This window comes from Setaria viridis, chromosome 9 (assembly GCF_005286985.2).
Source record: "Setaria viridis chromosome 9, Setaria_viridis_v4.0, whole genome shotgun sequence".
Classification (NCBI taxonomy): Eukaryota; Viridiplantae; Streptophyta; class Magnoliopsida; order Poales; family Poaceae; genus Setaria; species Setaria viridis.
Genome location: NC_048271.2, coordinates 54,089,111 through 54,101,137, shown reverse-complemented (window position 1 = coordinate 54,101,137; position 12,027 = coordinate 54,089,111). Strand labels below are relative to the sequence as shown.

At 53.3% G+C, this 12,027-nt stretch overlaps 2 protein-coding genes across 4 annotated transcripts; both read left to right on the top strand.

The window, feature by feature from the left end:
* The first annotated feature begins 1,560 nt into the window (after positions 1-1,560).
* Positions 1,561-4,080, top strand: LOC117836459 (E3 ubiquitin-protein ligase WAV3). Its single transcript, XM_034715890.2, has 2 exons — positions 1,561-1,737; positions 1,911-4,080. The coding sequence occupies exons 1-2, from the start codon at positions 1,720-1,722 to the stop codon at positions 3,867-3,869; spliced, it is 1,977 nt and encodes a 658-aa protein (XP_034571781.1). The 5' UTR covers positions 1,561-1,719; the 3' UTR covers positions 3,870-4,080.
* A 142-nt stretch (positions 4,081-4,222) lies between these two features.
* Positions 4,223-9,518, top strand: LOC117836458 (E3 ubiquitin-protein ligase WAV3). Of its 3 annotated transcripts, none has more exons than XM_034715883.2 (2): positions 4,223-5,087; positions 5,427-9,518. In XM_034715883.2, exon 2 carries the CDS (start codon positions 7,319-7,321, stop codon positions 9,458-9,460), a length of 2,142 nt encoding a protein of 713 aa, XP_034571774.1. In that variant the 5' UTR covers positions 4,223-5,087; positions 5,427-7,318; the 3' UTR covers positions 9,461-9,518. The 3 variants fall into 3 exon arrangements, with proteins under 3 accessions (XP_034571774.1, XP_034571772.1, XP_034571780.1); XM_034715881.2 differs by having other exon boundaries at positions 5,152-9,518; XM_034715889.2 differs by having other exon boundaries at positions 4,223-7,093; positions 7,343-9,518.
* The last annotated feature ends 2,509 nt before the right edge of the window (positions 9,519-12,027 follow it).

Below are 12,027 nucleotides of genomic sequence, written 5' to 3'. Positions count from 1 at the left end.
TTTATTGGGTGTCAAATTTGTCTACACTGCCTTTTCAATTCTTACTTCCTGCATAAAAAAACATTAGAGAGAGAGAGATGAATTTTAACGAACTCCAGTGCATCTAGGATCAAGTCCTAATTCAAAAAGGTTGATCCATCTCTATTTTTTATTTTCTAGGGTCAAGTTCTAATTCAAGTGGGATGTGATGTTCCTGCCATGCTGGTCATATATGTTCACGTGAAACACTCTTGTAGAAAATCTGATTGATTTTGTGGTTCATTATCAATAGGTGTTGTTGCATGTCTCTCTATCTTGTATTTGATTAATTTTTTTAGTTGTATCAATCACATTTTAATCTTCCGGTTACTAAAGATGTGTCAGCATTTGATTGGTCCTAAAAGTGATTAAAAATTCGATGCAAAATCAACCGGATGATGGGTAGCCACTCCTAAAAAAAATTGTACTGCTACAGTAATTTTAGCCATATTGTGTCTATCAATGTTATACTACATATTTTGTGTGTAATCTATCAAAAACTACACGCTCCACTCATGTAAAAACATGTTATTGATACATTATTGAATTAAATCCATAGTTTTGCTCCACTCATGCTAAACTAATGATTTTGTGAAATAATTTTAAATCCTTAGTTTTATAAAGATTTGATATGTTAAATATGTAGTTTTGTCGTGCAATTTATTAAATATGTAATTTTGCAATAATTTTGATAAACCATATGCACTTTTGTAATATTTATCTAAAACGAATGATGTTTTATGTTTCACATATTATTAGAATTGTCCTCAATGGTAATGTTTTCACTTAGGTGTCCATGACATGTCGTCCTCGGGGCCACATGCCATAGATACAGGTGATGGCACGCGGTGTCCTCAGGGCTCACATGTATCCCCTCCCACTTAACACCTAATATTTGTTAATGAAACAACATCAAGACTTATAGTTCTCTTGTGCGTTTGAGAAACAAAGCACATAAGGATATATGGATGACCGTTTCAGGATCGAGAATAATTTTAAATGGCAAATAAGAAACATTCTTTGTAAGCAGCTTGGGATATTGATATGGCCTTCAATATGACACTTTAATAACAATTTGTATATAACGTGTTGGTTGAATACAAATGTGTATTGTACTATGGAAGTTTCTTGATGAGGGATATCATGATGCCATTTTAATGTGTTAATTTTTATAATTTATTGTCTGATGAAAAATATCTAAGTTTTTAATACTAAAAAATAAATCAGAACAAACTTAAAAACTAATTGTTTCAATAGACATTTTATAAGTTGTGCTCCAGCTGTGCACAAATAGCTGCACGCAAAGCGTTTGCTATATTATACAGCTATTTACAAAGATCATTGTTTACTCCGCTGCCAAACGCGTTAGAAACAAACACTTAATCCTCAAGCTGACGTACACCTAATGGAAATGGTCTGGACAATGGACCTTGTAAGGGGCGACCCTCAGTGCTAAGGAATTCCGTTTTTTACCAGTATTCATGTCGCTATCAGCACAACTTAGGCTGCACGGCTGTACATGTACACGGTTCTTTCCTTCCTTTCTGTCGAAGAAACCGCTCCCTTTATATCCCACAGCATTCTTGCAGAGCATACTTTCTCACACCACATCAACATTCAGAGCAGCTCGACAGATAGAACACCACAGTCCACAGTTACTGAAGAAACCGCCAGCTTTTCAGCTATCTCGCGAGCCTTCACATGGAGGCCCCCGACCAGGTAAAGAAATTACCCACTGAATCTTGCAGTTCTCTCTATCAGAAATTTCAATTGTAGTTTGTACGCAACACATAGATTGGTTCCAGGCTTGTGGAATCAATCGGTTGTATTCAGCGCAGTTGTTTCTCGACTAAATCTGATGTTTTTTGTGCGTGTTTTGCTTTTGGTTGCAGAGCAATCCTTGCGCCATATGCCTCGGCGGCATGGGCGCCGCCGGCGGGCAGGCCATCTTCACGGCCGAGTGCTCCCACACGTTCCACTTCCACTGCATCTCCGCGAGCGTCGCGCACGGCCACCTCGTCTGCCCGCTCTGCAACTCGCAGTGGCGCGAGCTGCCGTTCGTGCGGCCGCCACAGCCGGCGCCGGTGCCGCCCACGCTGCCGCAGCAGCCGCCGCCACGGCATGAGCCCATGCACCACGTGCAGCCACCGCCGATCAGGTACCGGCCGTTCCACTCCGTCCAGCCACCGCCCCAGCTCGCGGAGCCAGAGGTGTTCGACGACGACGAGCCGGTGGAGCTACCATCTGGCCACGACGGCCAGCGACAAGCCGCGGCGGCGGCATCTCGTGGAGCTTTGGCCGCCGTCGAGACGCACACCGAGTACTCCGCCGTCGCAAGGGACTCGTCCCCCGACAACTTTGCCGTCCTCGTGCACGTCAAGGCTCCCGGGATAGTTGACGGCGAAGCGGCGGCCGGCGACGCACCGCGCGCGCCTCTCGACCTCGTGACGGTGCTCGACGTCAGCGGCAGCATGGGCGGGGAGAAGCTCGCGCTCCTGAAGCAGGCCATGGGGTTCGTCATCGACAACCTCGGGCCCCACGATCGCCTCAGCGTGGTGTCCTTCTCGTCCGGGGCGCAACGAGTGACCAGGCTCCTGCGCATGTCGGACGCCGGGAAGGGTCTCGCCATGAGCGCCGTCGAGTCCCTCGTTGCGCGCGGCGGCACGAACATCGCCGAGGGGCTCCGGACGGCGGCCAAGGTGCTCGACGAGCGCCGGCACCGGAACGCCGTCTCCAGCGTCATACTCCTCTCCGACGGCCAGGACAACTACACCATGACGCGAAGCGCGCAGGGCCGCATCCCCAACTATGAGGACCTCGTGCCGCCGTCGTTCATGCGCACCGGCACCGGCGACTGGTCCGCGGCGATCCACACGTTTGGCTTCGGCAACGACCACGACGCGGCGGCGATGCACGTCATCGCCGAGGCCACCGGCGGGACCTTCTCGTACATCGAGAACGAGGCTGTCATCCAGGACGCGTTCGCGCAGTGCATCGGCGGGCTGCTCACCGTCGTGGTTCAGGAGGCCCGCATCGCCATCGCCTCCGGGCATCCTGGAGTTCGCATCACTTCGATCAAGTCCGGCCGCTACGAGAGCCGCGTCGACGTGGACGGCCGCTCTGCCTCGATCGCTGTCGGCGAGCTCTACGCGGACGAGGAGCGGCGCTTCCTGCTGTTTTTGGCTGTTCCAGCAGCGGACGGCGAGACCGAGACTACTCTGATAAGGGTGAGCTGCAGTTACCGGGATGCGGCGGGTGGTGCCGGCGTCGACGTGACGGCGGCGGACACGGTGGTGGCGAGACCGGAGCAAGTGGTGGACGCGGAACGCTCCATGGAGGTGGAGCGGGAGCGCGTCCGGGTCGAGGCGACCGAGGACATCGCGGCGGCGAGGGCTGCCGCGGAGCGGGGAGCATACCAGGAGGCGGTGGAGATACTCGAGAACAGGCAGCGGGCGGTGGAGCAGTCGGAGGCGGCGCGCGGCGGCGACCCGACGAGCGCGGCGCTGGGGGCGGAGCTGCGCGAGATGCGCAGGCGCGTGGCGAGCCGGGAGAGGTACGTGGAGTCCGGGCGCGCGTACATGCTCGCCGGCGTCAGCATGCACGCGCAGCAGCGCGCCAACATGATGCCGGCGACGGCGTTCAACGCGGTCGGGGCGTCGATGAACTCGATCGCGGGCGCGTCAAGGGCGGAAGGGACGGCGAACGAGGCGGCGTCGTTCGCGACGCCGGCCATGCGCGCCATGCTGCTGCGGTCGCGGAGGGCGCGGGAGGCGTCGGCCGAGCAGCAGCAGCAGGCCAAGGCTGGGGAAGAAACAGGAAGCTCTGGACCAACGGAGGTAGCAAGCCAGTAGACGTGTGGCCTTGTGCGAATTGTCTAGATTCACTGCATCATGTCAATTGTCAAGGATATATGAGATCGTAATTTTGCGTTTGGTTTTATAAGTGCAGATTGTAATAGGAATGAATGAATTCGTTTGTGGCCAACATCAGAAACCGCGCTGAGTACCATCATGTGATTGCCAACTATCATCTTGAAGAATATCAGCAGCATTTTTATTTTTATTTTTTGCTTCATTGCCTATTTGTCTCCTTGGCCTGTGATAGCCAAGTTTCAGCTGCTCTGTTTGGTATGGTTTCTGAACATGCTCTGTCATTTGTGAAATATGTCTCTGTAAAGCATCGATTTTGATCTTCATGGGCGGAGTCCTTGCACGATTCAAATCGCGTTTCTCCACAAGAATGAGCCTGCAGGCCAACAATTGTCCTTGTGCACTTCACAATTCAGCAGCACTCTTCTTCTTTGCTGATGAGTATTGTTCGTCAGTACGTATGAGTTGCTCAGGTCTGTGCAAAGAACAAGCGTAAAATTTGCCACTGAATTTGGCTATACTATATTCTGGTGGGACGCATTTTCCTTCACACGGACCGTTCGTCAGGGAGGGGGAGCAGCGGTGCTGGCTACGGAGCCCCCATTTCCGGTCGCCGCCTGAGGTTTGAGTCCCCTGCTGCGCCGGCCGATTGCCTCGCTGCTTTCTGCGGGAGGAAGACAAGAGCGGATAAACAGTTAGACAGAGATCGAGCTTCGTGATTGCCACCGGAACGGCGGCGGCGGCGGCCGTCGGAGGACGGGCGGAGCCGACGGAGCAGGGCCCGACCAAAACCAGGGGTGCATCTGTAAATAATCTGGATCGTGATTAATGATCGCGACCCAAATTAGGGGTCTATATGTAAAATATAGGGGTCAATATGAAAATATTCGGATCGCAATTATTGATCAGATCCAATCTAGGGGTGTTTATGTAAAACATATTTGGGGGTTACCCTAAATATTCCCCGTCGGCGAAATGACAACCGCGGCGAGTTCTTGCTGCCACCGGCGACGACCGCTAGCCCCGTCGCCATGCGTGCCGCGCTCGCCCTCCGTCTAATCCATGTGCCAGACCGTGGTCTCTGGATTCTCCCACGCGCCGGCGCAGCTCCCTGCGTGCGACGTCAACCCCCTTCAACTTCCTCGCCGGAGTGCTCTGCTCGCTCGGATCCGGCCACCATTCCCTGGAGACCCTTGCAAGGTACCCTTCCGCCTTACTCTCCATGAATGCGGTTTGTGTGCGCGCTGACTGGTGGCGCCAGCAGGCAGCGCTCCAGGTGTTCGACGCTTTGCCTACAAGGAGTACCAACAGTCTCGCTGTGCTGCTGGCTTTGAGGGCCTCATGTCATTCCCGTAAAACATCTCTCTATTCTTGCTAATGAATCACTTTGGCGCTTGGTTTTTCATACATGCCCATCACGTCATGCCTTTATTTTCTGCTTCTCCACATCATGCTCTGTTGCCAGTGCTTGAGTTCCTAGTGTTGGAAAGACATTCTTGGTGTAGCACCGAACTTCACTAATTGTTTTATCAAAAGCAGGGGGAAAAGGAAGAAAGGAAGCAAGAGGGCCTCTTTAGCATTGACAAGGAAGCTGATTATTGAGCTTAGAACAGGTTAATCTATTAAAGATGCATTCTACTGAAAAGGAGCCCATTAGTATTACTGCACAGTTTGAGGTCCAATGAGCCATGTGATAATGTAACCTGTCCTCCTTCAGGATGAAAAATACTCACAAAAATCACTGGTTTTCTGCATTACATTTTTATCTTGCTGCACATCTATTTATTACAATGTAGCAGTAGTACAACAAAGTTGCGCCACTTTTAAAGAGGAAAACTATCCTCTGAATCTGAACATCCGCCTCTCTGGTTACTGCACACTGCGTGCAATCAGGTTAGAGTTCAGAAAATGAGTTTGTCTCTTCAAATTTTCACATGTCCATATCTTATATTCAGAGTAAGGATTTGAATCATGCTTCCTCATGTTTGCTCATACCCCTGATGAACAATTGTATCCAGATTTGGTGCAGTAATATATAGCGCATTGTTTCTGACCAGAATGGACCATTTATTAGTAGCTGAACATGACTATTGGCAGTAACAATATATTTAACTTCGCGACACTTCAATCTCTCGTCTTACTATCTTATAACTTCTAAGTTTGTAGTCTTAGAACTTTTTGTTGATATACTTAGTCCAAAGTATGTAATTCCTAAGCACAACTACTTCTGAAATTTTCTTATTTCTTTTATTTTTGTATGGACACATATTTTTCAATGTCTATACTCAACCAGATTTATTTTTAGTTTTGCCTTTTCTACAGATGACCAAGATTTACTCTGTTGATCTACAAAAGGCACTGATCATCCAATCAGGAAGCCTCTTTCAATTTTGCCTTTTCCGCTGTGCATTTCCACATTAAAAAAACATATGACCAAGGTTTACTTTGTTGATCTAACAAAAGGCATTGATTATCCGATCAAAGCAGCCTCTTTTCTTCTGAACAAATATTTCAACCGACATTGAAAAATAAATGGAGACACTAGCATATTAAAACCCATTAGATTCTCAAAAGTAAGCAAAACAATATTAGCTGTCACAACAGATGCTTTTGAATTGTAGTAGAAAAAGTTGATACCAGCAAACAACCATGAAAGTTTGAGAAAAATATCATCTTTCCTGTCAGAGTTTAGCCACTTCTCAAAGCGACTGAGATTCTTCTCTTTCTTTTTTTCCTATTTAACCTTGTACTCCATTATGTATCATCTTCTTGTCTTTAGTGTAAGGAAAAATCTCTAAATGCCTTTATAACCGTGAGCTGGTTCTAGCTTGGTCCCTTCGTGATAACCACTGCCTGCTTTGGCAAAGATAACCTCTTTGCTAATCCTCGTTCACCCCGCTCCTGAAGGCGGTAGAATCAATAACTTAATCTTCAAGACACGCACAAGAGGACGCAAATGAGGATTACAGACAAATTCTGGACAGGTCGAAAATTCTACTCCGCGAAATCCAATTTTTGTTTAGGGTTTACAGTCGGTGTCAGCATATCGTGGCAGCCACGGCGGTATATCCAAATATTCAATATCGTCAACCTTTTACTTTCAGTTGAAGCATTTGGCATGTTTTATACCATAGTCATCTCACTAATTTCTTCCTATCAGTTTTCACTTCACAGAGCAGCTCCCGGAGATGGAAGGTGCTGAACAGGTGAAGAATTTCTCTGCTATCAGTATCTGAATTTCATCAGTACCGCGTGTTCAATTTTTCGTTTGGTTCCAAGAACACATGCCATCTCGTCTCAGGCTTCTCGAGACAGCAGAGATTTTTGTTTCCTTCTATGCTCTGGCTAAATTTTCTCCAAGATGATCTTAGCATGTTGTTTTTGGCATTTCATATCGGTACGCTGGTGTCCAAAGTGAACAGATCATTTCAATGCGTTCAAATTTTGCTATGCAGAGCAACCCTTGCGCCATATGCCTCGGTGCCATCGGCGCCGGCGGTGGGCAGGCCATCTTCACGGCAGAGTGCTCCCACACGTTCCACTTCAGCTGCATCTCCACAAGCGTCTCGCAGGGCCGCCGCGTCTGCCCGCTCTGCAACGCGCAGTGGCGCGAGCTGCCGTCCGTGCGGCCGGTGTTGCTGCCGTCATCGATGCCACCGACGCTACCGCTGCAGCCACTTCCCCGCATGGAGCCCATGCACGGAGTGCAGCCACCGCCGCCTAGGCAGCAGCCGGTCCCCGCCGTGCAGCCGCCGCCGCGCTGGTCCCCGGAACCAGAGGTGTTCGACGACGACGACCAGGTGGAGCCGCCCGTCTCTGACCACGATGGCCAGCGGCGCGAAGCCGCGGCTGCATCCAGCGGACCTTTGGTCGTCAAGACGCACGTCGAATACTCGGCTGTCGCCAGGGACTCGTCTCACGACAACTTCGCCGTCCTCGTGCACGTCAAGGCTCCGGGGGTCGTCGACGGCGAGGCAGCGGCCGGCGACGCGCCACGCGCGCCTCTCGACCTCGTGACGGTGCTCGACGTGAGCGGGAGCATGCGCCGGAACAAGCTTGCCCTGGTGAAGCAGGCCATGGGGTTCGTCATCGACAGCCTCGGCCCCGACGACCGCCTCTGCGTGGTGTCCTTCTCGTCCGGGGCGCGCCGCGTGACCAGGCTCCTGCGCATGTCGGACATCGGGAAGGGCCTCGCCTCGGAGGCCGTGGAGTCCCTCACGGCGTGCGGCGGCACCAACATCGCCGAGGGGCTCCGAACCGCCGCCAAGGTGCTCGGCGACCGCCGGTACAGGAACGCCGTCTCCAGCGTCATACTCCTCTCCGACGGCCAGGACAACTACAACGTGCGGCGACGGCGGGAAAGCGTAACCAATTACGAGGTGCTGGTACCACCGTCCTTCGTGCCAACTGGCGTCGGCGACTGGTCGGCGCCCATCCACACGTTTGGCTTCGGCCACAACCACGACGCGGCGGCGATGCACGTCATCGCTGAGGCCACCGGCGGGACCTTCTCGTACATAGAGAACGAGGAGGCCATCCAGGACGCGTTCGCGCAGTGCATCGGCGGGCTGCTCACCGTCGTGGTCCAGGAGGCGCGCATCGCCATCGCTTCCGGGCATCCTGGAGTCCGCATCAGCTCGGTCAAGTCCGGCCGTTACGAGAGCTGCGTCGACGACGATGGCCGCTCCGCCTCGGTCGCCGTCGGCGAGCTCTACGCCGACGAGGAGCGGCGCTTCTTGTTGTTCTTGTCTGTCCCGACCGCGGAAGCGACGGACGGCGAGACCCCTCTGATCAACGTTCGTTGCAGTTACCGAGAAGCGGCTGGTGGCGCGCACGTCGACGTGACGGTGGAGGACACGGTGGTGGCGAGACCGGAGCACGCGGCGTACGCGGACCGGTCAGCGGAGGTGGAGAGGGAGCGCGTCCGGGTTGAGGCGGTCGAGGACATCGCTGCGGCCAGGGCGGCGGCGGAGCGGGGCGCGCACCAGGAGGCGGCGGCGATACTCGGGAGCCGGCGCCGAGCCGTGGCGCGGTCGGCGGCGGCACGGGGCGGCGACCCCACGAGTGCGGCGCTGGGGACCGAGCTGCGGCGCATGTGCAGGCGCGTGGCGACCAGGGAGTGCTACAGGGAGTCGGGGCGCGCGTACGTGCTCGCTGGCCTGAGCTCGCACGAGCAGCAGCGCGCGACGTCGAGGCAGCTGCAACCCCTGCGGCATCACTTGGCGGACGGTGGCGGTGGGGAGGCGATGAACTCGGTGGCAGCCGCGTTCCTTCAGATGCCTACGGCGGTTGGTGCTGGCGATATGGAGGTGGCGGACGTGGCAACTGGTTTGATGGACTATTTCGGTGGCGGTGGACCGGCCGGCGAGGCAGGGACGTCCAGCGCGGTGGGGGCCGCCGAAAGGGTGTCGGAGAACGAGGCGGAGGCGACGTCGTCGTACCTGACGCCGGCCATGCGCGCCATGCTGTTGCGGTCGCGCATCGCTCGGGAGGCGTCGGCTGAGGAGCGGCAGCAACGGAAAGCTGCAGAAGAAGCGGGGAGCTCAGAATCGAAGGGAGTGCCAGACCAGTAGAGATGATCCAGGGTGCTTGGAGTTTGTTTCTGTCCTTATTAAAAGCGGAATCTCTACCTATCTCTCGAACTCAACAATCACTTGGTTTTTGTTCAAATTGGATACTCTACAAGGGATCTATAGAAAACTCATTTCGCAGTCGCAGAGCGCGGAGGTCCTCAAGGCCGTCGAGGTGCCCCTGAGCCTAGCCAACAACGCCGTTGAGGTCCGCCGAGATCGGAACCACTCCGCGTCGTGCGGCACCACGGGCCACCGGAGCTCAGCGCAGCGCTTCGTCAGCACCGGGGAACGGCAGAGCGCCCGAGGAGGGAAGAAGGCGGGAAAGGGCCTCGCTTGCCTTGCAATTATCCACGTCGATCGTGGCCGTGCAGGTCCGATCCAACGGCAGCGAGGGACCCAGGGTGGACGGTCCACCCTTGGCCCCTATCTGCCTTGCGCCGCCGCCCACCTGGCCGCCGTCGTCCATGGCAACCACGCCACCGGCCGCCCTGGACTCCACAGCGTGCTCCCAAAGCCCTCGGTGCTCGCACGCACCCATGACTCTGAGGATACCGCATGGCTGTGGCCCTCGATCGTCGCAGACGCTGACAAGCATCAACTAATCAACTAGGGCCTCTGGTTCATGTCGCAAATCAGACCCTGACTGAGGCCTTGTTCGGTTATTCAGGATTGAATCGTGGAAACGGATTCGTTCTTGGAGGGGAAAGAGTGGATCCGGTTGTGTCACTCGATCCTGGAGGGTTTCGTTCCGAAGGTGAAGATACGAGGATTGATTCTGGATCGCTAAGAGGCCGGAAGAACCAAAACAAGCAGGAGCCTGGAATAGAACCAAAGCCGGCTCTATTCCGGTTCGAACCGAAGGATTATTTTGTGTTCAGCCGGATTTTAAACTGAATCAAATCAACCCGTGCAGAATAAATCTCATTCCGAACGGTTTTGAGAGAACCGAACGAGGCATGAATGTGTTCAAGTTGACATAGAGATACCACGAGGCCCCGCATCATGCTCCTCTACGACTACAACCCCCTGTGAGCAAGATCGTGGTCACCAAAGCCGTCGCCCATCGCACTTGAGGGGCGAGTGGGGGGCTGTAGGCATTTGGTTCACTGACCTCGTGCCACCGTGACTTTTGTTCCATACCTGTAGGTTGGCACTGGTGAAGACGCCGGCAACCATCTCCAGTCATGTATTGGGGACGCTCATGCTTGCATGCTTGGTTACGAGTCACGACAACATAAGCAGAAATTGGAATTGCCTGCTGTACGGACTCGCACTTGACTGATTTTCCTCCAATCTGAATCCCACTTGACTGATTTTGGGATGAATAACTGTAGTAAGTCCAATTCAATTCCGCAAAAAAAAATTCCCAAAAAGGCTGCAAAAGCTCTACTGCAATTTGATTAGAAAGTGCCGGCCCAGTTTTTTGGGTAAAACTGGGCCCAAAAGGCGTCCCGAATAAACATGTACGCAGACCAACCCCAACACAGGCCAGTACCGATTCCTGCTAGGCTGCAAGCCCATCTTAAGCCCACAGGTTTCTTTGGTCCGTTTCATGGAAGATTTTTTGTTGTGCGGCTGACAGTGTGTGTGTGTGTGTGTGTGTGTGTGTGTGTGTGTGTGTGTGTGAGACCCGTAGAGGCGTACTAGTTCAATCTTCAGTCTGAACTGTTATCCCTCACCTCGCGTGAAAAAAAAAAGTCAAAACCCCTGGTTAATGCAGTGCGTTGAAAAGTGCCATTGTCACAAACAAATGTACGAGTACGATACACGCGGCATCCGTACGTGATCGCAACGACGGTGGTCGACCGTCGACGAGCCGAGCCGAGGTCAGCAGCAGCTGGTTGGCACTAGCAGAGCCAGATAGTCCTACCTGGCAGTTGCGATCGAACATTCTCCTGACCAAGCAGAGCCAACCATCTGGCGATCCTCCGTCTATCCATGCCGCACGTACACCCTTCTCAACCCTCATGGCCGACTCCCCGCCACCGATGGAGCTGGAGATCAGCGGAGACGACGACGGGCGAGTCTGAACGCCACCTCCGTACCAATCCAAAGCACCCCCAGATGCGAACACCAACCAACCCCCGCGCCGGAAAACATGTGGCCGGCCGGACCCGGACGTGGTTTGGTCGCGGAGCAGAGACGACGTACAGCTGCGGCTACGACTCCCCGCCCCTACTTTTCCACGCAGAGACAAGTTCAGTGTAATGCGTCCGCGCCGTCGTCGCCATTGGTCGCGCTCCGGCTTTAATTTGGAGGTGCCTGCATTCTCCCTGATCTGATCATCTTTTCTTGCCTTCTAGAGCCGCCGGGTTTGAACGAGCCCTCGTTTGATCGCTGGCTAGGCCACACAGCACATGGTCTCGTCATTGAATAATCCGCGTTGTGTGTTGCAGACGGAAACTACAACGAGAGATGGCCTGGCCACAACTTGCGGCAAAAGGAAGGAGCTAGTCTCACTATGTCAAAAACGTTTGTGGTGGCGGTCAAAACCTATCTCTGCTAGCGTGTATAGCACCCGCTAGCAATTCACTGCCAGCACAAATGGTCATATTTACTGACGGACT

Excerpts from the sequence above, each read along its gene's own strand:
- LOC117836458 (XM_034715883.2), top strand. The coding sequence starts at position 7,319 with ATGCGTTCAAATTTTGCTATGCAGAGCAACCCTTGCGCCATATGCCTC.